The sequence below is a fragment of the Schistocerca gregaria genome, chromosome 11 (genome assembly GCF_023897955.1).
Source record: "Schistocerca gregaria isolate iqSchGreg1 chromosome 11, iqSchGreg1.2, whole genome shotgun sequence".
NCBI lineage: Eukaryota > Metazoa > Arthropoda > Insecta > Orthoptera > Acrididae > Schistocerca > Schistocerca gregaria.
This window is the reverse complement of record NC_064930.1, coordinates 102,284,590-102,310,790: the sequence shown is the minus strand read 5'-3', so window position 1 is coordinate 102,310,790 and position 26,201 is coordinate 102,284,590. Positions and strand designations below refer to the sequence as shown.

Below are 26,201 nucleotides of genomic sequence, written 5' to 3'. Positions count from 1 at the left end.
ATGCTCAATGGGGGACAGATCCGGAGATCTTGCTGGCCAGGGTAGTTGACTTACTCCTTCTAGAGCACGTTGGGTGGTACGGGATACATGCGGACGTGCATTGTCCTGTTGGAACAGCAAGTTCCCTTGCCGGTCTAGGAATGGTAGAACGATGGGTTCGACGACAGTTTGGATGTACCGTGCACTATTCAGTGTCCCCTCGACGATCACCACAGGTGTACGACCAGTGTAGGAGATCGCTCCCAACACCATGATGGCGGGTGTTGGCCCTGTGTGCCTCGGTTGTATGCAGTCCTGATTGTGGCGCTCACCTGCACGGCGCCAAACACGCATACGACCATCATTGGCACCAAGGCAGAAGCGACTCTCATCGCTGAAGACGACACGTCTCCATTCGTCCCTCCATTCACGCCTGTCACGAAGCCACTGGAGGCAGGCTGCACGATGTTGGGGCGTGAGCAGAAGACGGCCTAACGGTGTGCGGGACCGTAGCCCAGCTTCATGGAGACGGTTGCGAATGGTCCTCGCCGGTACCCCAGGAGCAACAGTGTCCCTAATTTGCTGGGAAGTGGCAGTGCGTAGGATCCTACGGTGTTGGTGTGCATCCGTGCGTCGCTGCGGTCCGGTCCCAGGTCGACGGGCACGTGCACCTTCCGCCGACCACTGGCGACAACATCGACGTACTGTGGAGACCTCACGCCCCACGTGTTGAGCAATTCGGCGGTACGTCCACCCGGCCTCCCGCATGCCCACTATACGCCCTCGCTCAAAGTCCGTCAACTGCACATACGATTCACGTCCACGCTGTCGCGGCATGCTACCAGTGTTAAAGACTGTGATGGAGCTCCGTATGCCACGGCAAACTGGCTGACACTGACGGCGGCAGTGCACAAATGCTGCGCAGCTAGTGCCATTCGATGGCCAACACCGCGGTTCCTGGTGTGTCCGCTGTGTCGTGCGTGTGATCATTGCTTGTACAGCCCTCTCGCAGTGTCCGGAGCAAGTATGGTGGGTCTGACACACCGGTGTCAATGTGTTCTTTTTTCCATTTCCAGGAGTGTAATAATAACATGCTTTTGAATTCAATTAAAATATAATGGCGATGCCTGTTTAGTGTTTTTGGAAATAATATGTAGTAAATTAATGAATAAGGTAGCCGACTCTATAAGAAGAGGTAAAATTGGGCATATTAAGGTGTTTTGCTTTATAACAATGAAGCCGATGATACGGCGTCCTTTTTTTTCGTTTACTCTTAGAAATAAACAAATAAAGAAGTGCTAATTGTGCGTTATGAAAAATATAGGGGCGAGTTTTAAATAGCTACGGTGTACAATCAGACTAACAAATGGACATTTAGTTACACGAAATCGCAGATAGCGAAGTGTGGTCATTAAATTGAGTACACCTACAGGGCGGTCAATTCCAGGATAAGTTTATTCGCATCTCACGAGGGACTCGTTTTTTTTTTAAATTGTTTGTGTAGAGCGGGCTTCAATTTATGAAAAGGAGAAAAGCTGTATCATTATCATTGACTGTTGGTGTCAAGCAGCCAAAACTGTTCATCAAAGGGTTTTGGTGAATGAGTGGTGAATGCGAAATGAAACTGTGAACGCGGTTGTGTTAAATAAAACAGAAGAGACAAGACAGTTTGGTCATACCTGTTATTATTCCATAAACTGTAACATTTCCTCTCGTTGTACGAAGTCTTTATAGACGATCGTTATGACAATTTGCTTTGAAGGGATCTCGTTACGAGTCAAGTTTTGGGGACCTGGTCAAGAGGGGATAGTTCGTAGACCCTAACTACTGCAGCTATTCTGAAATCAGGTGCTACCGTGACTGTTGTGTGTTGTCAATGGCTTAAGGTCATCATATCTCACGCTCTAAGATCGACGCGCCTTTCCTCTTGGTATAACGGTGTCTCACAGTAACAACGACAACGCTGACGATGAAGGAAGGTACGGTAGACTGGCACGATGGACTATTATATAAACTGACATACTCCTCTATACCGACTTAGACAGTGCGAAGTCAGTCTCAATGAAGCCACATTTTCAAATTCATTCTACAGGCAGGAGTTGCACAAGGAGGCATATTATCCGCGTTACTTTACACCTTACACACCACAGATGTCCCCAAGACACGACACTTCAATGAAAGGGTAAAAATGTACGCAGACAACACTGCCTACAGTGCTACAAACTCCATCCTACATCAGACGAGTCAATACTTATCCCTGCTACTAAATTGGGTGATGTGCTGGAGAATTACACCAAATCCAAATATGACACTGTCTGTACTATGCAGACACAGAAATATTTCCCGTAAGTCGAACGTGGATAAAAGGCACCTACAACTCCAGCTCTGAGACGTACAATTACCTCTAACCGACAACACAAAATACCTCAAAATATGTGTTGGTCAATATCTAATCTAGAACCACCGCACCATGTACACCCTCGACAAAGTAACAAAAAGACAAAGATTATTAAGACTCATATATGGACTCTTCCACAGCCGCAGCAACAACACCACACTTAACACATACAAAACATATATGAGAGCTGCGATGGAATACGGAGCTGCTCTATTAGCTGGAATAACAAAACTCTAAGTACAATGTTTCTTTGCCTCCGAAAGAAGACTACTCAGAATCACCCTCAGGCTCCCTCCTCTAACAACATCCTAAGAATTTACACAACTGCTGACACCACTCCACTACAGACGAGGCTCAAGTAACTGCGCACCCAGTACGGACACCATATAGTGAAAAACAAACCTGACATACAAAACTTTCTAACCGCAACACCAAGACACACAACAGAACCCATATGTAAATACGAGGGTGGTACCATAAGTGCCCGACCCAACAAAGAAAAGACAAAAATTTTGGGAGGAAATGTATTTTTTTTTCCCAACTTAATCACCTTTCAGCTCTGTACACTTTTCCCTGCGACGTTCAACAAGTTCGATATCCTTTATATAATGAGAACTGTAACTCCTCAAAATAGCCATTAACTGTCAACGTTATTTCTTCATCTGTTGAAAATCTTCGACCACCAAGCCATTTTTTCAATTTCGGGAACAGAAAATAATCCGAGGGGGGCTAAATCTGGCTAATAGCATGCATGAGGTGCAATTCAAACTTTAATTCATTAATTTCGGCCACTGCCATAAGGAGCTTGTGAGCTGGTGCATTCTCCTGAAGGGACAACACTTTCTTCTTTGCCAAATGCGGCAATTTTTGGTTGATTTCTTCGCCCAAACGTTGCAATAAGTTTGCAAAATACTCTGTGTTGATCATTTTTGTTTGTTCAAGGTATTCAATGAAATTTATCCCACGCGCATCGCAAAAATCCGATACCATGACCTTGCCTGCAGATGGAACGGTCTTCGCCTTATTTGGAGTCGGTTCTCCAATTTGTGTCAGGTGTTTTGATTGTTCTTTCGTCTCGGGAGTGAAGTGGTGGACCCGTATTTCATCGATCTTTAAGAAACAGTGCAAAAAGTCACCTTTTTGCTGCAAAACTTTGCTAAACACGCAATCAAAATATCTTCACGACATTGTTTTTACTCGAGTGCAAGCAAATGCGGTACAAACCTTGCACACAGTTTTCTCATGCCCAAATTTTCAGACAATATGCATGTACCGCACTTTTTGAAATGCCTACTGTGCCCGCTATCTCGCGCACTTTTAGTTGACAATCATCCAGTACCGCATTGTGGATTTTCTTCCCCATTTCTGAAGTCGTCACCTCATTTGGTCGACCTCTGCGATGCTCGTCTTGGCAGCTCGTATGGCCTCGTTTAAACTCAGTTACCAAATATTTTACTGTTGTCAACAAAAGAGCAGACTTTCCCAAAGTATAATCTAGCTCAGCTTTCATATTGGTTGTGCTGAGGCTTCTCAAAAAAACAATTGTATCACATAACGATGACAAATTTTCTCCATTTTCACAAGCTTGCTAACAACATTCACTACTGATGGCTGCCAAACAAATACTAAACAATGTGGCATCATCAAACTTGAAACATATGCTTCATAGATGGTATACTTTCTAATCCAGAGATATTTTTCAACAATGGGATCACCCTCGTACACTTACCCTCCCTCCCAACAGTAGTCACACACAAAATCCACGTACAAAGGCGTTACGGAGGAACTCACTACTTTAACCCTAGTATGCCCAAGCCTTTTTTTCTAACTTGGATGCTTTGGGGGGAGGGGGAGGGGTTCGGTGAGCCCACAGGTATTAAATAAGTTTACTGACGAAAAATTACAACTTTCAAAATGGCTTATGTATTTTAACTAAGGCATCAGTTTACAAATGTTGTTAATTGTTATAAATATTGGATTCAGTGAATAAAAAATTGACATATTACAATACAAAATACAGATGTGTTCATATACAATAGACTATTCTGAGTCCTCAACTTCAAGGCAAGAGACACACTTCACAATTTTTTTCTGAATGTGTGTTACACACGTGTTTATGACATTGTCCACAATACTGCTTTGGTTGACTTAGATTGTTGTACTTCTGCTTCTTTGTTTTAGCTTTTCTTACACAAATATGGCACCGACTCTTCCCTGCAGGAGGCTGATGTGATTCTGATGTCACTTATTTGATTTTCTTTTGTAGAATAGTCTCCGTTGATTGAACAATTTGGTTAGATAACCCTCTTGCATTGGTACTTCTTTCTTCTACCTGCAATTTCACTAGTTCCATCGCAGCTTGCAAAAGATAAAGTTTCCGTTTGTTGTGTTTCTTTTCATTCCGTCTTGGATGCTACTGGATCAATACGGTGGTTGTATTGATAGCACAAATGTTGATGGAAGAGTAAAATACAGACAGAGGCCATCTCTTTGTTCCCCTCTTGCAGGTGTACATACGCACCATTTGATCGATGGTATCAATTCCACCTTTAGTGGAATTATAATATGCATTTATCTCGGTTTTATTCTTCTCTCCTCCAAGAGTGCCTTTTTCTTGGTGCATTGTTGACAACATCAGTAAGTTTTTACTTGGTTTCATTTTTGCTGTGTAGGACACCAAAGTTACTGGAGGCCTACGTGTTGGGAACTGCAAGATAAATAACAGCTGACTGACATCAACAATCACTTCCTCTGAAAGTAAACTGATTGTTGTGAATATCAAGAAACCAACCAGCAAGAAACTAACTTACATTGTTGTAGAGGTGAGAAATACGAAATCCTACTAAGGGAAGCATGGAAGTCTAAGAGGGGAGGGTTGTTGGACCCATAATAAGTTTATTTATTTTTTATTTCAAAGCAGGAATTTTCTATAAAATATATTGACACCAACGTTTCATAAAATAGCCAACAAACAATAACTCAAAGGGAATATGTAGTATGAAAGTTACTTGGGCAAAAGCAGGGGACATAAAAAAATTGTGGGTTCAACGCCCCCCCCCCCCCCTCCCCCTAGGTGTCGTAGGGTTAACACAGACATTCCACATCACTTGAAGAAAAGGATTTTCGAGAAAGATAACAGGCAGCTTCTCACCACTTGCAAACACTTGTCACAATAGCGAACCATATACAGTACCAACTGAATGTTCTCTTTTTTTGTATTTTGTATCTACTATGTAGTCTATTTATCCTGTGCTCTGTACTACCTCGTATGAACTATTTTTTGTTTCCTACAGAACGAGGTGCATTCAAGTTCTAAGGCCTCCGATTTTTTTTCTACTAACTACTCACCCGAAATTGATGAAACTGGCGTTACTTCTCGACGTAATTGCCCTGCAGACGTACACATTTTTCACAACGCTTACGCCATGATTCCATGGCAGCGGCGAAGGCTTCTTTATGAGTCTGTTTTGACCACTGGAAAATCGCTGAGGCAATAGCAGCACGGCTGGTGAATGTGCGGCCACGGAGAGTGTCTTTCATTGTTGGAAAAAGCCAAAAGTCACTAGGAGCCAGGTCAGGTGAGTAGAGAGCATGACGAATCACTTCAAATTTGTTATCACGAAGAAACTATTGCGTAACGTTAGCTCGATGTGCGGGTGCGTCGTCTCGGTGAAACAGCACACGCGCAGCCCTTCCCGGACGTTTTTGTTGCAGTGCAGGAAGGAATTTGTTCTTCAAAACATTTTTGTAGGATGCACCTGTTACCGTAGTGCCCTTTGGAACGCAATGGGTAAGGATTACGCCCTCGCTGTCCCAGAACATGGACACCGTCATTTTTTCAGCACTGGCGGTTACCCGAAATTTTTTTGGTGGCGGTGAATTTGTGTGCTTCCATTGAGCTGACTGGCGCTTTGTTTCTTGATTGCAAAATGGCATCCACGTCTCATCCATTGTCACAACCGACAAAAACAAAGTCCCATTCATGCTGTCGTTGCGCGTCAACATTGCTTGGCAACATGCCACATGGGCAGCCGTGTGGTCGTCTGTCAACATCCGTGGCACCCACCTGGATGACACATTTCGCATTTTCAGGTCGTCATGCAGGATTGTGTGCACAGAACTCACAGAAATGCCAACTCTGGAGGCGTTCTGTTCAACAGTCATTCAGCGATCCCCCGAACCAATTCTCTCCACTTTCTCGATTGTGTCGTCAGACCGGCTTGTGTGGGCGCGAGGTTGTTTCGGTTTGTTGTCACACGATGCGCTGCCTTCATTACACTGTCGCACCCACGAACGCACTTTCGACACATCCATAACTCAATCACCATAAGTCTCCTTCAACTGTTGATGAATTTCAATTGGTTTCACACCACGCAAATTCAGAAAACGTATGATTGCACGCTGTTCAAGTAAGGAAAACATCGCCATTTTAAGTATTTAAAACAGTTCTCATTCTTGCCGCTGGCGGTAAAATTCCATCTGCCGTACGGTGCTGCCAACTCTGGGACGTATTGACAATGAACGCGGCCACATTTTAAAACAATGCGCATGTTTCTATCTCTTTCCAGCCCGGAGAAAAAAAATCGGAGGCCTTAGAACTTGAATGCACCTCATATTTCTCCTGCTGTATTATTTTGTATTCTGTATTAATTGTATCTATTGTACCTACCATATTTCATTTTTGTTGAACAATAATGCAACACAAACAGTAAAGTACTCCAAGCCTTAACCATTTTCATCAGTTTGTTCTGTTCCCTTTTCTTTTTACCCACACAGAGAAAATTGATCCTATATATGCATCATTACGAAAATTAAGTACCTGCTTAAAATTAGTTCCACGGCTGAAAAGAGACCGTGAGCTCTCATTCAGTCCACTTTCTCCCACCAGGAGGAGGAACTGACAGGTAAATAACATTAAGAAACGTGGATCCCTTGTATAGTGGCAGCAGGCAGTTTCGAAAACTTCACATTAGAGCATAACTGTGCACAAGACAAGCAATTGTGGTGTCACAAGGCTTAGGCCTGTCCCACCACTCATTAAATCGACTAAGACTTATACAAATAATTGTAAGAACAGTTATTATTATTATGTTCTTTAAGTTTGTTTTTTGGTTTTCAGAAATACTCTGAGAAGAACGTTTATTTATGTTGCAGATAACGTGGAAGACATTGCCCAACGATCACCACGGAAGTTCGACGTAGCGGCAAGTGGGCAAGGAATAAAACGAATGCTGCAAGCTACCGCGATCCACGGAAGAGCCCGGGCCGCGAGGGCGTCGAGCTTCCTAGGTCGTTGTCGGACTACGTCAAAGGAAGAGGTATTCTGCTTTCTCTTTGTAAACAGATCGATCGAGTCTTGAAAGGTTCACGTAAAATGTATGGGCGGGTGACACATTAGGTGGGACCCGATGTCTGTAATACTTCCACAGTTATTAAAAAGTTGTTAAACGGCAAAACCAATAGTTCATCATTTATATGGATAAAAATTAGTAAAGATATAGGAAAGGGAGAGTTTCAGTGTCAGAACGAAAAGTGATACATCGCTCAGCAACGAAAAAGGACGTAAACAGTGGGCATTACGTGGTGAAAACAAATCAACTGATGAAACAGTAAGTCTGTAATTAAGCATAAAGCCACGTAACACTGCACAGTTTTGGTCAATCCATACAAGTTTCTTAAGGTTACTCATATCGATGAAAGAAGAGATACCTGAAAAAATGCCTACTACTATGGGAAAATTATAAAATCAGACCAATGTTTACCTAAAAGTACGACTATAAGGGAACACCACGCCGGCAGGTCACCGCAGCGACAGCAAATGCCACTCACCACTTCCATGTTGGGAGAGCGCTCCCTCTCCCTCTTAAGCGACGGAGGACCCTCTGGTGACGAATCTGGCACCCCAGAGGCACCGCACAGAGTCGGTGAGTCGAGCGTCGGTGGACCCGTGGAAATGTCCACCTCGTCTTTGATCTCCCTCTTTGCGGGAGTGGAGGTGACCTGGGAGGAAGAAATTTGTCTGAAGCGTGCAACAAAAATACTGTGGCAATAGATATTATGTACCACAAACAAAACCAAACAATAACTACACAAGACTCAGGTACTGGAGAGGTATATTTAAAAATAAGGATTGATTTTAGTTTTTAACTCTTGTTTCGTCCCCGCCCCCCCCCCCCCCCCCCCCCTCCACCCCACAGACACACACAATACACTCCACAGCTGCCATAACAGCAACCACTCATTAACAGTCATCTGAACATTTATGTGTGTTGCAAGGATATAGAATTTTTACTGAATTACATTTGGAATTTTTTCCATAAACATCAGAGGTACAAAGTGTTATGTACAGACATCCATACATATTGTGTGTGTGTGTATGTGTTTCCATACCACCACCTGAACCATCGGATTTATTACAACCAAACTTAATACACATGTCCCTCACTGGTGGGCAACAATCCCTGTGAGGGAGGGGGGGGGGGGGGGGGGGGGGGGACAAGCACCTATCTATCACAGTTCAGGAGACAATGAAATCACAAATAAATAAGATGCACGAAAAACAGCAACATCATGTTTCATATTTAAATCTATTACTTCTGTGCTACTAACTGTATTCGCAATAAATTTCACAGGCAGTATTCATATATTTTGCTAAATGCACTTACAAAAGTCTATCAAAGTATCACACACAGTTCAGAAAATATGATGTCATACACCAGAGATGCAGGAAAGACAGCGGCATTGTGCACCATGTTTAAATTTATTAATTCTTGGCTTTTCTCAACACACTTCACTGACAGTATCTTCATACGCCGATGAATGTATCTACGCAAATATATTATTGTACGACACATAGTTCAAAAGATATGACATGATAAATACCGAGATGTGTCAAAATATGTCACATCATGCATGAATTTGTAAAAGATTTATTCTTTACTGCTAAGATACTCTTACGGTCGAGTCAAATTAAAGAAATCCCTGACTCCTGACAGCACTTTTGACAGCTTTCAACTGTGAAGCAGTAACAGCTGTAGGCAAAAACAGTTCCCATTACAAAGCTATGAAGATGCGTCACCACAGACCCGTTTACAAAATCTTGTGGTAGCCCAGCACACAAAGGCTGTTCTAGATCGTGTTTCTTAATTCAGATGCTGTACTTGTACATTTGTATGTTATGCATATTTCTTTGTATGACTATTTCATAATTTCAAAGGTGTTCTCATGAATACATGGAAATTAAATTTTTTCGGTACTTCACTACAACAACAGTTCATCTTTTGGTTTTCTTTCTAATACAAAATTGCAAAATGTATGCCCGGTCAATGCCTGGTTTGTAAGTTGTCTACGAATGAGAAAGCGTGTTGACAATTAAATTCACAGTAAATGCTACATCATTTAAGTGTATGAGCCATTTCTGTATAATGACTGTGCTTGTGCAATGACACACACCTGGGACACCTTTCCAGATCAAAAACGGATGAAAATGTTGAAAAGTAAGTAATTTTATTTGGTAAGAGTATCAGCTGAGTATTAAATCAATTGCTGCAACTCTAGAAATTGACAAAGAATGTTTAAGACATATTTTATGAAACCAATTTAAGATGACAAAAGCCTGGGCAAAACTGGTGTCTTAAATTCTCGTGATCGAACAAAAAAAAAAAAAAGCTTGTGAAAATGTTTGCACCGACACTTCAAACACCTCAGAGAAGATCCTACTTTCTTGGAAAGGGAGATAACATGTGGCGAATCTTGGTTTTTCACTTATGATCCAGAAACTAAGTGTCAGTCCATGGGTTGAAAGGGGCCACTTTCATTGAGAGTGCGAAAAGCTTGAATGACCAAATCACGATTCAAAGCAATGGTCCCCCTTACCTTTTTTCAATATTTCAAAGAATTGTGTATCTTCACTGGCTTCTACAAAAAAGAGCTGAATTGAGAAAGAACACATCATGGGTTCTGCATCAAGACAATGTCCCGGTTCAAACTGCATTTATTGTGAAGAGATTTCTAGCAAAGAACAGCATCCCAGTGTTAGACCAGCTCCTTATTCGCCTGACCTAGCACCGTGAGAGTTTGATCTATTCCCCAAGGTCAAATCTGCAATAAAAGGAACAAGATTTCACCCTGCTGGATCAGTGAAAGAAAGTGTGGCACACATTATCTAGGAGCTCACTGAGGAAGACTTCTGGCACTGTTCCCATCAATGGAAAAATGTCGTGGAGCATTGTAGGGATACAGTAGGGGATGTTTCTGAGACAAGAAAACTTTACAGAAGTAGTCCCATTATTTTATAGCCACTCCTTTTAAAGGTCTGTATCACTTCTCTATACAATCACCATTTAGGTTTAGAATGTCTGTCCAAAAAGTTCTGAGACTAATTTTTTTCATTGTAATGGGTGGTTATAACTAGAGTGCAGCTACCCATAAAGGTTCAGCATGGGCTGTAATTATCTTATGACGGTAGAACTTGGTAGATACGCTTCATTCAAATATCACAGGAAACAAGAGGGGTGGGGGTGAGGGGGGGGGGGGGATGGTCAGTGTCATAATTCTGCAACTATAAATGATAAAAATTACTTGTGAATGTCAGGAAAAATGCTGCACTGTCCATGATAACTTGGCAACAACTGCACTTCAATAAGTTTAGCCATTCAGGACATATTTTTTGTGGTCTGTCATAGCTGCCTCGCTGTGTATAATGGGAAAAATTTTTTTAGAAAGAATCTACGCAGACGGAAAATTTCTGCTGCACCGAGATTTGAACCTGGGTCTCCTGCTTACTAAGCAAATGTTCTGACCACTAAGCCACGCACACACATTGCTCATCGCAGCTGCACAGACTTTCTCCTTTGATTTCAATCAATGTCCGCTCGCGGCCAGAAATGACCGACGACTTCTTCAGTGCGCATGCACACCAGCTTGAACTCTTGTGGGAATCGATGACATGCCACAAGCAATGAGGATAATGGGCAGGAGGTGCTATGTTAGTAGTGTGCAGATAAGTTGAGAATTTGTGTGTGGCATGAGGAGTGTCAGGGTATTCCGTGCAGCTGCAGGACCACTGTGTCTGGATGGTTCAGTGATCAGAGCATCTGCCTACTAAGCAGGAGTCTCAGGTTCGAATCCTGCTCTGCCATAAATTTTCAACTTTCTCCATTCATTTCAATTAAAGCCCACTCACAGCCATTATCAGTAGTACCTTTGTGCCCTACAGATGATTCGTTTAAAATGCTCAAAATGTTCTGTATTACTGTTGCTCGGAAATCTTCTAATCTTCAAAGTTGATTTTTCTAAATTATTTTAGGTAATTTTGTTGCATCGTTTTAGAGAATTCATGTCTGCCACTGGCCTTTAATCCTGTAAATATGAAGGAATTTGGTGAAGATGAAGAAGTGTGTAATCTCGCCTCACATGGTAACGTTTCCTGTGGCGATGTTCCCTACTTCGAGGTACATCAATCACTGATAGGCAGCACTTCTGGGAGCAAATTTGTTTAGACCATAATTAGAATAAAAGAGGATTCCAGTAATCTGAACTGTTTAGTTAACAGTATCTCACAAAAGCGCGGCCTAGGAAAGAGGAAGCCCAGCAGATGAGCCCAGGGAAAGAGAATGGAGCTCCACAGCTCAATGGTTGCTCGGTATGATAAATGAATAATGAAAGTGAGGGAGAGTCTACATCTACATCTAGATATACATACACTCCACAAATCACTGTGAAGTGCATGGTAGTTATTAACGTTTCTCCCAATTCCATTCATGTATGGAGCACGAGAAGAATCATTGTTTGAATGCTTCTGTGTGTGTAATAATTATTGTAATCTTATCCACAGGATGCCTATGTGAGTGATACATAGAGGTTGTAGTATGTTCCTAGAGTCATCAGTTAAAGCTGGTCCTTGAAACTTTGTTGATAAACTTACTCGGGATACTTCCTGGCAGATTAAAACTGTGTGCCGGATCGAGACTCGAACTCGGGACTTTTGCCTTTTGCGGGCAAGTGCTCTACCAATTGAGCTACCCAAGCATGACTCACGCTCCATCCTCATCCTCACAGCTTTAATTCCACCAGTATCTCGTCTCCTGCCTTCCAAACTTCACAGTTTGAGTCTCGGACCGGCACACAGTTTTAATCTGCCGTGAACTTTCATATCAGCGCACACTCCGCTGTGGAGTGCTAAATTTCATTCTAGAAACTTACTCGGGAAAGTTTGTGTCTGTCAACAGCCTTTTAGTTAAGTTATTTCAGTATCTCTCTGACACTCTCCCACAGATCAAACAAACGTGACAATACTTGCTGCCCTTCTATGTACACGTTTAATATACCCTGTTAGTACTATTTGGTATGGTCCCACACACTTGAGCAATATTCTACAACCGGTGACACGACTGATACTTCTCCAGTAGTCTGCCAATAAGCAAAAGCTATGACCCCTGGTTTAGGGGTAGCGTCATTGATTCATAATCAAAACAGCTTTGGTCTCAGTATCGAATTCTGCCGCTGCTTAAATTTTAATTAATAATCAGTATTGGCGGCCAAAGTGTTCCGGCATAAGAAGTTACCCCTCATTCTGCCAACGGACTTTCAGAAAAGGTCATCCACACAGTTCTGAAGACAGCAAGAGCTGACAAGTGCGAGAATTAGCACACAATCAGCTTAACAGCTCATGCATCCAAGTTGCTTACAAGAACAATATACAGAAGAATGGAAATGAAAATTGAGGATGCGCTAGATGACGATCAGTTTGGCTTTAAGATAAAAAAGGCATGAGAGAGACAATTCTGGTGTTGCAGTTAATAATGGAAGCAAGACTAAAGAAAAATCAAGACACGTTTATAGGATTTATCGGCCTGGAAAAAGCGTTTGACAATAAAAAATGGTTCAAGATGTTCGAAATTCTGAAAAAAGTAGGGGTAAGCTATATGGAGAGATGGGTCATTTACAATATGTACAACAGCCAAGAGTGAATAATAAGAGTGGACGATCAAGAATGAAGTGCTCATATTAAAAAGGGTGTAAGACAAGGTGTAGCTACTGTTCAATCTGTACATCAAGGCAGCAATGATGGAACTAAAAGAAAGGTTCAGGAGTAGAATTAAAATTCAAGGTGAAACTAAATCAATGGTTCGACTATTCTGAGTGAAAGTGAAGAAGAATTACATGATCTACCGAACAGAATGAACAGTCTAATGAGTACAGAGTATGGATTGAGAGTACATCGAAGAAAGACGAAGGTAATGAGAAGTAGCAGAAATGAGAACAGCGAGAAACTTAACATCAGGATTGATGGTCACAAAGCAGATGAAGTTAAGGAATTCTGATGCCTAGGCAGTAAAATAACCAATGACGGATGAGGCAAACAGACTAGCAATGGGAAAAAGGGCATTCCTGTCCAAGAGAAGTCTACTAATATCAAATATCAGCCTTTATCTGAGGAAGAATTTTCTGAGAATGTACGTCTGGAGTACAGCAGTGTATGGTAGTGAAAAATGGACTGTGGGAAAACAGGAACAGAAGAGAATTGAAGCATTTGAGATGTTGAATGTTGAAAAATAGGTGGATTGATAAGGTAAGGAATGAGAAGGTTGTGTGCAGAATTGGAGACAAAAGGAATATGTCGAAAACACTGATAAGGAGATAGGATAGGATATCTCTTAAGACGTGAGGGAATGACTTCCATGTCACTAGGTGAAGCTGTAGAGGGCAAAAACTGTACAGGAAGACAGAGATTGGAATACGTCAAGCAAATAATTGAGGACGTAGGTTCCAAGTGCTACACTGAGATGAAGAGGTTAGTGTTGTGACCCGCCAATCATTCAAAGTGCTGCCGCGCAGTTACGCGTGTCCTCTACATGCGGCGCTGTCTGCCAGACGTGCAGCAGCAGCGCCACCTAAGCGGCCAGCAAGCCATCAGCCGCTAGGCTCGGACTCAGTTACGAATTGACTAGATTAGATTAATACTTGTTCCATAGATAATGAATACGACACTTCGTAATGATGTGGAAAGTGTCAGGTTAATAAAAGATGTCTGTTCAAGATATTACATTACACAAAATATTGCATGACACTAATGCTTAAGTTAGTTATTTTTTCCCCTCCCTTAATTTATATCTAAAAATTCAGCCAATGAGTAGAAGGAGTTGACATCTAGAAATTCTTTTAATTTATTTTTAAATGTTGGTTGACTATCTGTCAGCCTTTTGATGCTGTTTGGTAGGTGACCAGACTTTTGTGGCAGCATAATTTACCCCCTTCTGTGCCAAAGTCAGATTTAACCCTGCATAGAGAAGATCATCCTTTCTCCTGGTGTTATAGCTATGCACACTGCTATTACTTTTGAACTGGGTTGGATTACTAACAACAAATTTCATAAGTGAATATATACACTGTGAGGATCCCTAGATCCTTAAATAGATGTCTGCAGGATGACCGTGGGTGGGTTCCAGCAATTATTCTGATTACACATTTTTGAGCAATGAATACTTTTCTACTCAACGATGAATTACCCCAGAATATGATGCCATACGAAAGCAGTGAATGAAAGTAGGCATAGTAAGCTAATTTACTGAGATTCTTATCACCAAAATGTGCAATAACCCTAATAGCATACGTAGCTGAACTCAGACGTTTCAGCAGACCATCAATGTGTTGCTTCCAGTTTAACCTCTCATCAATGGACACACCTAAAAATTTTGAAAATTCTACCATAGCTACAGACTTCTGTTCAAAGTCTATATTTATTACTGGAGTTGTGCCATTTACTGTACGGAACTGTATATACTGTATTTCATCAAAATTTAAACAGAGTCTGTTTGCTGAGAACCACTTAATAATTTTGTGAAAAACATCATTTACAATTAAATCACTTAGTTCTTGGTTTTTGGATGTTATTACTATACTTGTATCATCAGCAAAAAGAACTAACTTTGCATCTTCATCAATATGGAATGGTAAGTCATTAATATATATCAAGAAGTGTTATAAGTGTACACACGTCTTACTCTGTTTACTTGAGCTGTGACTTTCATGTATTGCATCTTCCTTAAAATATATTTGTTCAACTTGAAGTTATTACAGTTAGCACAGGAGAGGAATTCGTGGCGGGCCGCATCAAAGCAGTCAGATGAGTACCACCTGCTTTACCCACAACTAGGCCTGTGTGATCATTCCATTCCATAACCCCACAAATTGTTAAACCCTGGTATTAGAATAAGTTGGCCAATTCCGAAAGTGACTCATTGATATTAAAGTCTTAGGATACTATGTTTTTTCGTTTTATGGAATTCACAATTTTATGTTTTTGAACATTTAAAGCACTTAAATCAAGTTGCCGACCTTTGCACCACTTTGAAATCTTATCAAGATCCGACTGAATATTTATGTAGTTCTTTCAGATCATACGATGTGCATTTATAAAGTAAGTTTCCTGATGTTGTTTCCTATACAATAGACATATTTAGCTGGGAAAATTGTGCATGCACAACGGGTCTATGACGTGACAATCAAATGCTCGCCGGGTGCTAGTACGGCAGCAGCAGTGCCCTGAAATGGCATCTCTTATTTGTTCTCCCACCGCCTACAATGTTTGCCCTGAAATGGCATCTCTTATTTGTTCTCCCACCGCCTACAATGTTTGGTCAGTGACAACGTCCCTTAATCCACAAAACGTAGTGCCTAACAAAATTCATCATCAGCTCTGCCAGGTCTATGTGCAGAACGTCGCGAGCAAACAGATGGTGCGTGGCTGGTGTAGGCTATTTTCCAAACATTGTCAAAGTGCCCATGATGAAGAGCAGAGTGGGCGACTGTCCCTCAGCAGTGATCACCCCGTTGAGCTGTTGCAGCAGTGCATCCCGGAGAACTGTCACTCAACGATTACGGAGTTCAGCAGCCACTTTCTGCAGATATCGCAATCCTTGTTGCGTGAAACTGTCGCTAAGCGGCTGCTGTTCAAGGAATGTGTGCCAATTGGGTGCTGAAAAACTGACACCCTAGCACAAGAATGTAATGCTCTGGAGCAGCGCCGACATTTCTGCAGCAGTAGCACGACGACGGCGACGAGCTCCTCGACAGGAAAGTCGAGGGCGATCCCTCCACCACACACCGGCAGGTGACATGCGGAGTATGGATGTAGATGTAAGACATGGATTTCTCATTTGACCACGACAGCTGAGCTGCAGTCAATGCACTGGCTTCACAGTGGATCTCTGGTCGAGAAGAAATTCAAACCAACTGTGTTGGTGCGGAAAGTGATGTGCACGGTATTCTGGGACATGAAGGGCGTTCTGTTTATTGACTCCTGCCCTGAGGTGAAACAGCATTTTGACGACAATGCTGAAGATGACAGTCACAGACTGGTTCCATTCACAAGTGACAGACTTCTACGACACAGAAATACAAAAGTCGATGTCACGATATGACAAGTGTTTCAATTGTTTTGGTGACTGTGTCAAAAAATACCTCAAAGACTGCTCTATCTGTTGCCAATAAAGTTTTTCATGTAACTATGTTGTCTTTGTTTAAAAAAAAAAAAAAAAAAAGTATGGAAACTTACTTTCTGGATGACCCTGCAGATAACTGTATTATCTGCAAAAAGCTTGATTTCATTATTAATATTGCTTGCAAGGTCATTAATAGACAACATGAACAGCAAATGTCAGACACTTCCCTGGGGCACACTCGAAGTTACTTCGACATTTTATGATAACTCTCCATCCAAGATAACACGCTGTGTCCTCTCTCCCAAAAAGACCTCAATTCAGTCACAAATTTCACTTGTTATCCTGCATAACCCTACTTTTGACAATAAGTGTAGGTGTAGTAATGAGTTAAACGCTTTTCGAAAATTAAGAAATATTGCATCTACCTGGCTGCCTTAATCCGAAGCTTTCAGTATGTCATATGAGAAAAGTGCGAGTTGTGTTTCACATGGTCGATGTTTCAGGAATCAGTGCTAGTTGGCATTGAGGAGGTCATTCTATTCAAGATACGTAATTATGTTTGAATTCAAAAGGTTTTCTACAACAAATTGACATAATGATATTGGATCACTTCTACTGCCCTTCTTGTAGACGGGTGTGACCTCTGCTTTTTTGAAGAAGTAAATATGGTTTATTGTTCGAGGGATCTATGGCAGATTATAGATAAAAGAGTCTATGGATCTCGATGTAAAAGTCAGCGATGCGTTCCGATATGTCACAGTGGGAACAAGAGGCAGCATGATAGTACCACAGATATCTACATCTACATCTACATCCATACTCCGCAAGCCACCTGACGGTGTGTGGCGGAGGGTACCCTGAGTACCTCTATCGGTTCTCCCTTCTATTCGAGTCTCGTATTGTACGTGGAAAGAAGGATTGTCGGTATGCTTCTGTGTGGGCTCTAATCTCTCTGATTTTATCCTCATGGTCTCTTCGCGAGATATACGTAGGAGGGAACAATATACTGCTTGACTCTTCGGTCAAGGTATGTTCTCGAAACTTCAACAAAACCCCGTACCGAGCTACTGAGCGTCTCTCCTGCAGAGTCTTCCACTGGAGTTTATCTATCATCTCCGTAACGCTTTCGCAATTACTAAATGATCCTGTAACGAAGCGCGCTGCTCTCCGTTGGATCTTCTCTATCTCTTCTATCAACCGTACCTGGTGCGGATCCCACAATGCTGAGCAGTATTCAAGCATTGGGCGAACAAGCGTACTGTAACCTACTTCCTTTGTTGTCGGATTGCATTTCCTTAAGATTCTTCCAATGAATCTCAGTCTGGCATCTGCTTTACCGACGATCAACTTTATATGATCATTCCATTTTAAATCACTCCTAATGAGTACTGCCAGATAATTTATGGAATTAACTGCTTCCAGTTGCTGACCTGCTATTTTGTGGCTAAATGATAAGGGACCTATCTTTCTATGTATTCGCATCACATTACACTTGTCTACATTGAGATTCAATTGCCATTTCGTGCACCATGCGTCAATTCGCTGCAGATCCTCCTGCATTTCAGTACAATTTTCCATTGTTGCAACCTCTCGATACACCACAGCATCATCTGCAAAAAGCCTCAGTGAACTTCCGATGTCATCCACCAGGTCATTTATGTATATTGTGTATATCAGTATGGCCAACCTCTTACAGAGCATACAGACACACCGTATAATCCAGTAATAATAAAATGAATATGTCTTCCTGAAACTACAGTGAAGAAAAAGTAGTTGTTATGATACGAGATAATTTACCATTCTTTTGAATTCTGAGCTGCCCACAGAGATTCGCACTGAATGCACTGCTGCAGCTGACAGGCAAAATAGGGGCCGCCAGAAGGACCTCCCCAGGTGGACATGTGGAGGAGCAGCTGATTTCACACACTGACCTGGGCAGTGAAAATGTCAGGTGCTCTGTGACCAACTGGAGGAAAGGAGGCCGGCATCCCACTCACTTTCTTACTGTCGCAACATGGGGAATAGTCTCCCGAACGGGATGGGACGAGTCACCCAACGAGAATCCTTGCAGCCGTTGACAGTATTTGAAAACTGGGCTGTTTGAACAAGTGTGACGTAATAGTCATGCAACAGTATTGTGCCTGCACACGATTCATAGCACACCACTCCCGACAACTGTCAGAAACGGAGCACTCGGCTCGAGCTAGCACAGTTAATATGTAAGTGTACCAGACAGAACTTTACTGGCAGCCGTCAGACTGGCGGCACACGACAGACTCTCTCATATCCGCTTAAAACTTTGGGCTCCGCCATATCTGGGCTGGTGTTCCTCAGCTCGGGCTGACATCGCTCCGCTCCACTTCCTGTAAAAGTCTGATGTGTCATCAGAGAGACACATTGTATTAAAAGTATGTACTGACAGTCAGTCTCCCCACTTAACTGAGCAGTATCTTGCATGACACTATAAAGGTTATGTGGTGCTGGCTCAAACTTCATGAGACCATTAGTGAATCATCAGAAGTGCTACACCAAAGTCATTTTGCCATGCAAACATGGCAATACATACATATCAGCTTGAGAGGCATCAACCAGAGGCTGGGCTTCCTCCTCTCATTTATTTCTTTAATTCTATTTTGAGCTCTAATCGTTTTTATTATTTTGAATCGACAGTCATCGTAAAATGTAACTTCAGGATAACCCTAGGGAAGTGTGTTGGGAACATTGCTGTTCATGTCTTATATAATGACCTTGCAGACAATATTAATAGTAACCTTCAGATTTTTTGCATGCGATTCATTTATTTATAATGAAGTATTGTATGAAAGAAGCTGCATAAATATTCATTCAGATCTTGAGAAGATTCCACAGTGCTGCACAGATTAGAAACTTGTTTTAAGTGTTCAAAACTGTTAATTTCTGCACTTCACAAAACAAAACAAAAATTAATATCCTCTGACTATAACAACAGTGACTCAAAGTTGGCATCGACCAACTCATACAGATCCTGGGGTGTCACTTTGTACGGATACAAAATGGAATGATCTCAGAGGCTCAGTTGTGTGTAAAGCAGGTGGTAGACTTCAATTTACTGGTAGAATACTGGGAAACCGCAATCAGTCTACTAAGGAGGTTGCTTAAAATTCAATAGTGTAGCCCATTTTCGAATATTGCTCAAGTGTGTGGGACCTGGACCAAATAGGACTGGTTTGATTTGGGGAAGGGGACCAAACAGCACAGTCACCGGTATCATTGGTTTCGGAAAGGGTGGGGAAGGAAGTCGGCCGTGCCCTTTCAAAGGAACCATCCCGGCATTTGCCTAAAGTGATTTAGGGATATCACAGAAAACCTAAATCAGGACGGCCAAATGCGGGTTTGAACCACCGTCCTTCCGAATGCAAGTCCAGTGTGATAACCACTGCGCCAACTCACTCGGTACCAAACAGAACTAACAGGAATATTGCGTACGAATGGTCACAGGTTTGTTTCACTGGTGGGAAACCCCCACAGATATGCTGGACACTGAAGGAACCAAACAGGAAGACTCTTGAAGATAGGCATAAACTGTGCTGAGAAACTCTACTTACCCAGTTCAGCCAGTTTTGATTGGTGACTCTAGGAATATACAACAACTCCCTATCTATCACTCAAATACACATTGTGAGGGAAAGACTAGAATAATTACAGCATGCACAGATGGATTTCTACAATCATTCTTTCTGCTCTCCATACACAAATGGAATGAGGAGAAACCATAATAACTGATACAATGGAAGATACTCTCTGCCATACACTACAGTGGTTTACAGAGAGTAGATGCAGGTGTATATGCAGATGTTTGATTTCATGAGGGTAACAAGTGGCTGCAAGATGGTTGGTTCTGTAGTTTATTTTCTCTACTTATTTCTTCGCTTCGCCTGTGCATGACTTTGGCAATAAGGGATGCACATTTTCTTGGAAGCTGCCTTTGGGTATTGGTGTTCATGTAACGGAGAGGTATTTACAGCCATAGTCTACCTGGCATGACGGCTGGCTCTGGAGGAAGCCAGGGGGAGAGCACAGCCGAAGAGTCACTCCCAAACTCTAAAGTGACTGAGACCGGGTCATCGGAGTCAGTCGAGATCCTGATAGCGAAACGAGAGAGTTGCAGACAACAGGACCGAGGTTTGCTCCAGAAATATGATTGCAGACAATGTGAGCGACTCAGCTGGACAGTGTAATCTCTTTTCAGAGGAATCTACGGCAAAAGGGAACACGAACAGCACTCTGTTGCTTAAGAAAGGTGAGACTCTGAAACCGTGACTACAGGACTGTTTTGAACAGATAACATTTTTCCAATGTTTCCTGAAAGCAAAGAGCACTTGAGGCTACACGATTTTGTTCTGTTCGTGGGAGTGGAAAGCTTACTGAGGCGGACAGCCTGGGAACAGATTTTGGGTGCACTTTCGCTATTCACAGGAATGTTTCCGATTGGCTTTTCCTATTCAGTAGGTAGGACTCGAAAAATTGTTATAAAATCTTTCCATCGGTAATAACTAATGAGGTGGCACTTCGATAGGTTATGGGTGTTGTCGGGAAGTGCTGTACAGAACTCGGGAGGAGAGAAATGAGTGAGACTAAGGTTATTCGGTAAACAACAGAGTCACACAGATATCAGTCTATTTGGTAACAAGCAGTGTCTGAGTTAGCTTGTGCACCAATCTCAGTACTTTACACTCCAATGATACGCAAAGGCAGCCGACAAACATCTGACTCTCTCGTGAATGATGCTGGCTCGTCTTCAGCAACAGGGTCATTTCCTTTGCTGCCATAGTCACCAGTTGAGCGTAAGATAAATCTGCGGCACTATGCACTGAGTCTTTTATGAAGTTTAATTGTGGCTGATCTATAGTTTAGTTAATGTGGGATTGTTAGATGGTGGGTATGTGTGTTTGAGAGACACATAACAGCTTACTGCCAAAGAATCTTTGGCTTTAGGCTGTGTTTGTTACATTGCTTGGGATTTTGTAATTGCTAGGATGACAATCAGTGGAACTTTTAACTTACTTTTGTGCGCAGTATGACAAAATTCATTTCCTTATCCTTGTCAGTTTAGTCTTACTTCCCAGGGTTTCAATCCAATGTTAACATTATTAATTTTGCTCTTCATGCCTTCTTTTGTAGGGCCTTCTTTTTTTTCTAATACTTACATTTGCTTGAAATTAAGTTGAAAAGATTCTCTAAATGTTAAAACTGTAATATCTTGGACACCGAATTTAATTTCATAGTTAGATTCCACATTTTCCCCGCATTGTATATACAGACTCCTCACCATATCTCTGTTGCTAGAGCCTGGAGCTTCATTACGCTAATTTCTTAGTGTTCCAATTGTGTCAACTTCTACGGCAACAGGGTGTATGGGAGCAGTTTGTTTCATGAGTATCCAGGTGTGGCAAGCATCCTAATCAAACTCTGCTCTCTTTTAATGTGAGATGAAGACCCAGTTTCGGTCACACGGTAGCATTGCGGTCATTTCTATGTACGCCCCTGCCAGCAATGAAGGTGACATATCATAGTTTCAGTGCCCTACACACATGGCCAGCTTCGTCTGCCAATCACACACCTATCAAAACATTGATGGTACCTGTATTTTACAAGAACAACATCAATTTTGTTGGTCTTTTCTTGTAACTGTGATAATGTAGGCTAATCACCCTCCAAGCTTGATAATACGGGGTTTTGGTTAGTGCTGACAACACGTGTGCTGCCCCCTGACTGCAATACACAGGACAGCTCCAGTTCCCCGCCCCTCCCTACAATCCTTTCGGCTTACATCCAATTTCCTCTGAACATTCCATCAACCCCAAATTGCACACCCACTCTGCGTCTTCCACACTTCACGGAGGGGACAACCGGGAAGATCTTGACGTAGTAGGATGGCACTCAGTCGGCAAAAGTTTGGCTGCAACAGCGGTGCAGTGAGATAAGTGCCCACAGAGGTGAATATCTGGGCTCAAAGCCCACAGTTTAATCCCACTGTCAAGTTCTGAGATCTTAGGAAACCTGGTGCCAGATTCTGAGCCTAATTCAAATTGAAATGTTCATTCTCCAGTTAAGCAGCTTCCCAATATTCTTATTGTAGTTGAACTCATAGACCGCATTGTTGGTCCTGTCATTTGTTGTTCCACAATTATACCCCACACAGTGCTCTGTGATGGCTGATTTCCTCCGTTGTCTCTGCCAGTTTTCTCACTGCTGTTTCTCAACCTCTTCTTCGACTATTTTTCCAGCACGTCTTGCGCATGGTGTGCCACAATGGTGAGGGTGTGATACACACTTACGATGCAACATCCTCCAGCTACCGATGCTCTAGCTTCTGAAAACACAGAACTGCTAAAATGCCATGACTTTCTGACTAAGTAGTCGTAGCCATTCTCGATTGGCAACTACCACTGACAGGCAGCCTTGTGCACCGCGTTTCTTAAATTAAAATAGGTTTCAGATTTTTTGGCTCATTCCACATTCCTTGAGAACTATTTCTCATAGGATCCATGGAAGGAACACCAGCATATCCATTTTCCTTCCCTGTAAAAATTACCCAATGGGATTACCATTGAATTTTCATAGCTAAAAACAGAGTGGAATAGACAAAGAGAGTATCACACTGACCAGTGTGATGTTTTAAAAAAATAGTCAGGGTAATGAATAAAAAATTAATTACCAATTTGAGGGAAAATTTTTGACCAAATTCTCATGGCCAAATGAAGATTGGGAATTGACTGATGGGATGTCGGATTGGCCAGCATGAGGTAAAGTTAAAAAAAAAAAAAAACCTAGTATTAGAGTGGTGAATTAAGTTAATAGCATTTTTCCACAAGTTTAATAAACACTCACATAACAAAAACTTTAGTAATAGTACATGGGTTGGAACTTTAATAGTGGCAACTATTTATTTACAACTCATTCAAAATAGATATGTGTTTCAAAGTTTTACGGACCTTCAAAGTAGTAACCAGCATTTAGGAGTGCCAGTTGTGTTGACAGTTCGGGCGGCACAGTCTATTGCCCAATGAATTTGTAACAGTTCTGAAGCGAATGCCGTGAAGTGTTTCCTTCAGTTAAGAAATTGAGTTGAACTTACAACGACTTAAGTTACGGCAGTGCAGTAGCTGGCATAGCACTCAGGAGCCCCATCAGTCAAACAAATCAGTAACAGCTCGCACTGTACGTGTTTGTGCATTGTCGTTACTAGTTTCCTGCAGAAAGTGTCATCACCTCTGTCTCTATGTTGTTCATTTTTGGAACACAACCTACGACCAGCTTAGAGACAGAAGTGCTGACACATTCTGCAGGACCTGACCATCATTTTGCAGGACAATGCTCAAGCACGTACAGTGCAGGCTGTTACTGGTTTGTTTGACTCATGGGGCTGCTAAGTGCTATGCCACCTACTGCACTCCCCTGACTTAATCCCTCGTGAGTTCAACTCTATTTCTGAACTGAAGGAAACGCTTCGTGGCATTCGCTTACTGGTACAAATTCGTCGGGAAATTGACCGTGCCGCTTGAACTGTCAACACAACTGGCACTGCTAAGAGCATCCTACGGCTTCCACGTTGCTGGCAATGGGTTATAAACAATGCTAGTGACTACTTTGAAGGTCAGTAAAACTTTGAAACATGTATCTATTTTGTACAAGCTGTAAATAAATAGTTGCCAAAATAGTCCCAATCATCATATATTCCCCTTTGCCATTTACAACACTCAGCCAACACTGGGTTAACTATTCAATTCCGCATGTGCAGAAATCATTTGTTTTGAGGCGAAGAACTTGTCGAGCCATGTTTGGAATGCATTTTCACCTGGAAAGGAAGTTCCTTGAAAGTTGTCTGATAGAGAGCGGAAAAGGGAAAAACCAGATCAGGTGAATAAGGTTGGTGCATAATGACTTCCCAACTCTACTCCTGTATAGTGCCTTTTGTCAGTCTAGCAGAATGCGGGAAGGCATAATCGTGGAGTAGCATCACTTCACACAGCCTTCCTGGTCGCTGTTCTTAGACTGCGTCTGGAAGACATCTCAGTTGCTGACAATAAGTGTCTGGCACGATGGTTACACATCGAGAAGCAATTCATAGAACACCACGCTATCACTGTTCCACCAGATGCACAACATTAGCTTTTGTGATGCGCACTGGTCTTTGTACAGGAAATTGTTGCGTTGTTTGGTCTTAACCATTCACATCTTTTCCTTATGTTAGCATAAAGACACCATTTCTCATCACCAGTAACGATAAAGGATAGGAACAGTCAGTGTTGTTCATGAGCCAGTTGACGACAAGCAAGCAGTAATGCACATGTGGCCACCCGCTGATTTTAGTGATTTTGGCTTAGAGCAAGAAGTATGCATACTTTTTTTAAGATGTTGGTATGATCACAGTTCATCACATCGAGTACAGTGAAGTGGATCATTGTGGATTAATGTGTTTAAATGATCTTCACCAACCCTGAAGGTCTTCCTGAACGTGTAGTCATTAATGTCAAAAACCATTTTCATGCTCTGCTCTCATTATCCACAGACACGGTGCAAATGTTCTTGGCTGCCTCTGCCGCTGTCACCTCTAAGGCACGCTTATCAGTTGTAGTGCTGGCACTAAAAATTACGCGTCATCCTTACACGAAAGCAGACGAAAGGCTTGGAAGTAAAACTGGGTTTAAATGTTGTTCATAAACGAAACTGAATTAATCATGTACATTAAAATATATGTATATAATAATGAATTTATGCATGTTTGTCTACTATGCGCCCAAAAACCATTCAACCGATTGCAATGAAACTTTGGTGAATTGTTATCCGAATGCCAACGAAAGAGCAATAGACAATGTTTCAACAGTTAAAGCATCATAGAATGCGTAGCAAAAATGATAATGTAAAGGCTTGTCATGCAGCAGACCCAGGTTCGATTCCCACTGCTCGCTTCCCCCCCACCCCAAATGTTAAACTATTAATTATAAAATTTAAATATACTTAAACAGGTCATATAGTATAACGTAACTGTCAATCTCTATATATAAAAATGGATGTATGTATGTCTGCCCTCTGTGCGTTCCCAAACCATTCAACCGATTGCAGTGAAATTTTGGTGATTTGCATTCTGGAGGAGATATGAATGTCACAAACAATGGGATGCCACCGCGGGAAAATACCCAGATTTATGCATTCAGTATTTAAGAATGAGAGCATGTGTTTTGAAATAATACAGTAACCAGTGGTGTTTCCATACAAAGCAATACGGTAGAAGGGAAAAATGAAATATAAGGTAATTCAGACGAAATAGGGGGGCTTCTTCAAAGTGATCTCGAACAAAATATCTGAAATGGAAACTCACCTTTTCTTGCCAGGCGTCT

The 26,201-nt window shown here is 42.0% G+C and overlaps 1 protein-coding gene across 2 annotated transcripts in view; it reads right to left on the bottom strand.

The window, feature by feature from the left end:
• The window catches only part of LOC126295076 (exosome component 10-like), a 186,999-nt gene that overhangs the window by 37,790 nt on the left and 123,008 nt on the right, over positions 1 to 26,201 (bottom strand). For both annotated transcript variants that reach the window (XM_049987321.1, XM_049987322.1), the window contains exon 14: positions 8,207 to 8,377. In XM_049987321.1, the coding sequence (XP_049843278.1) occupies positions 8,207 to 8,377 (171 nt within the window). The remainder of the gene's footprint in view (positions 1 to 8,206; positions 8,378 to 26,201) is intronic.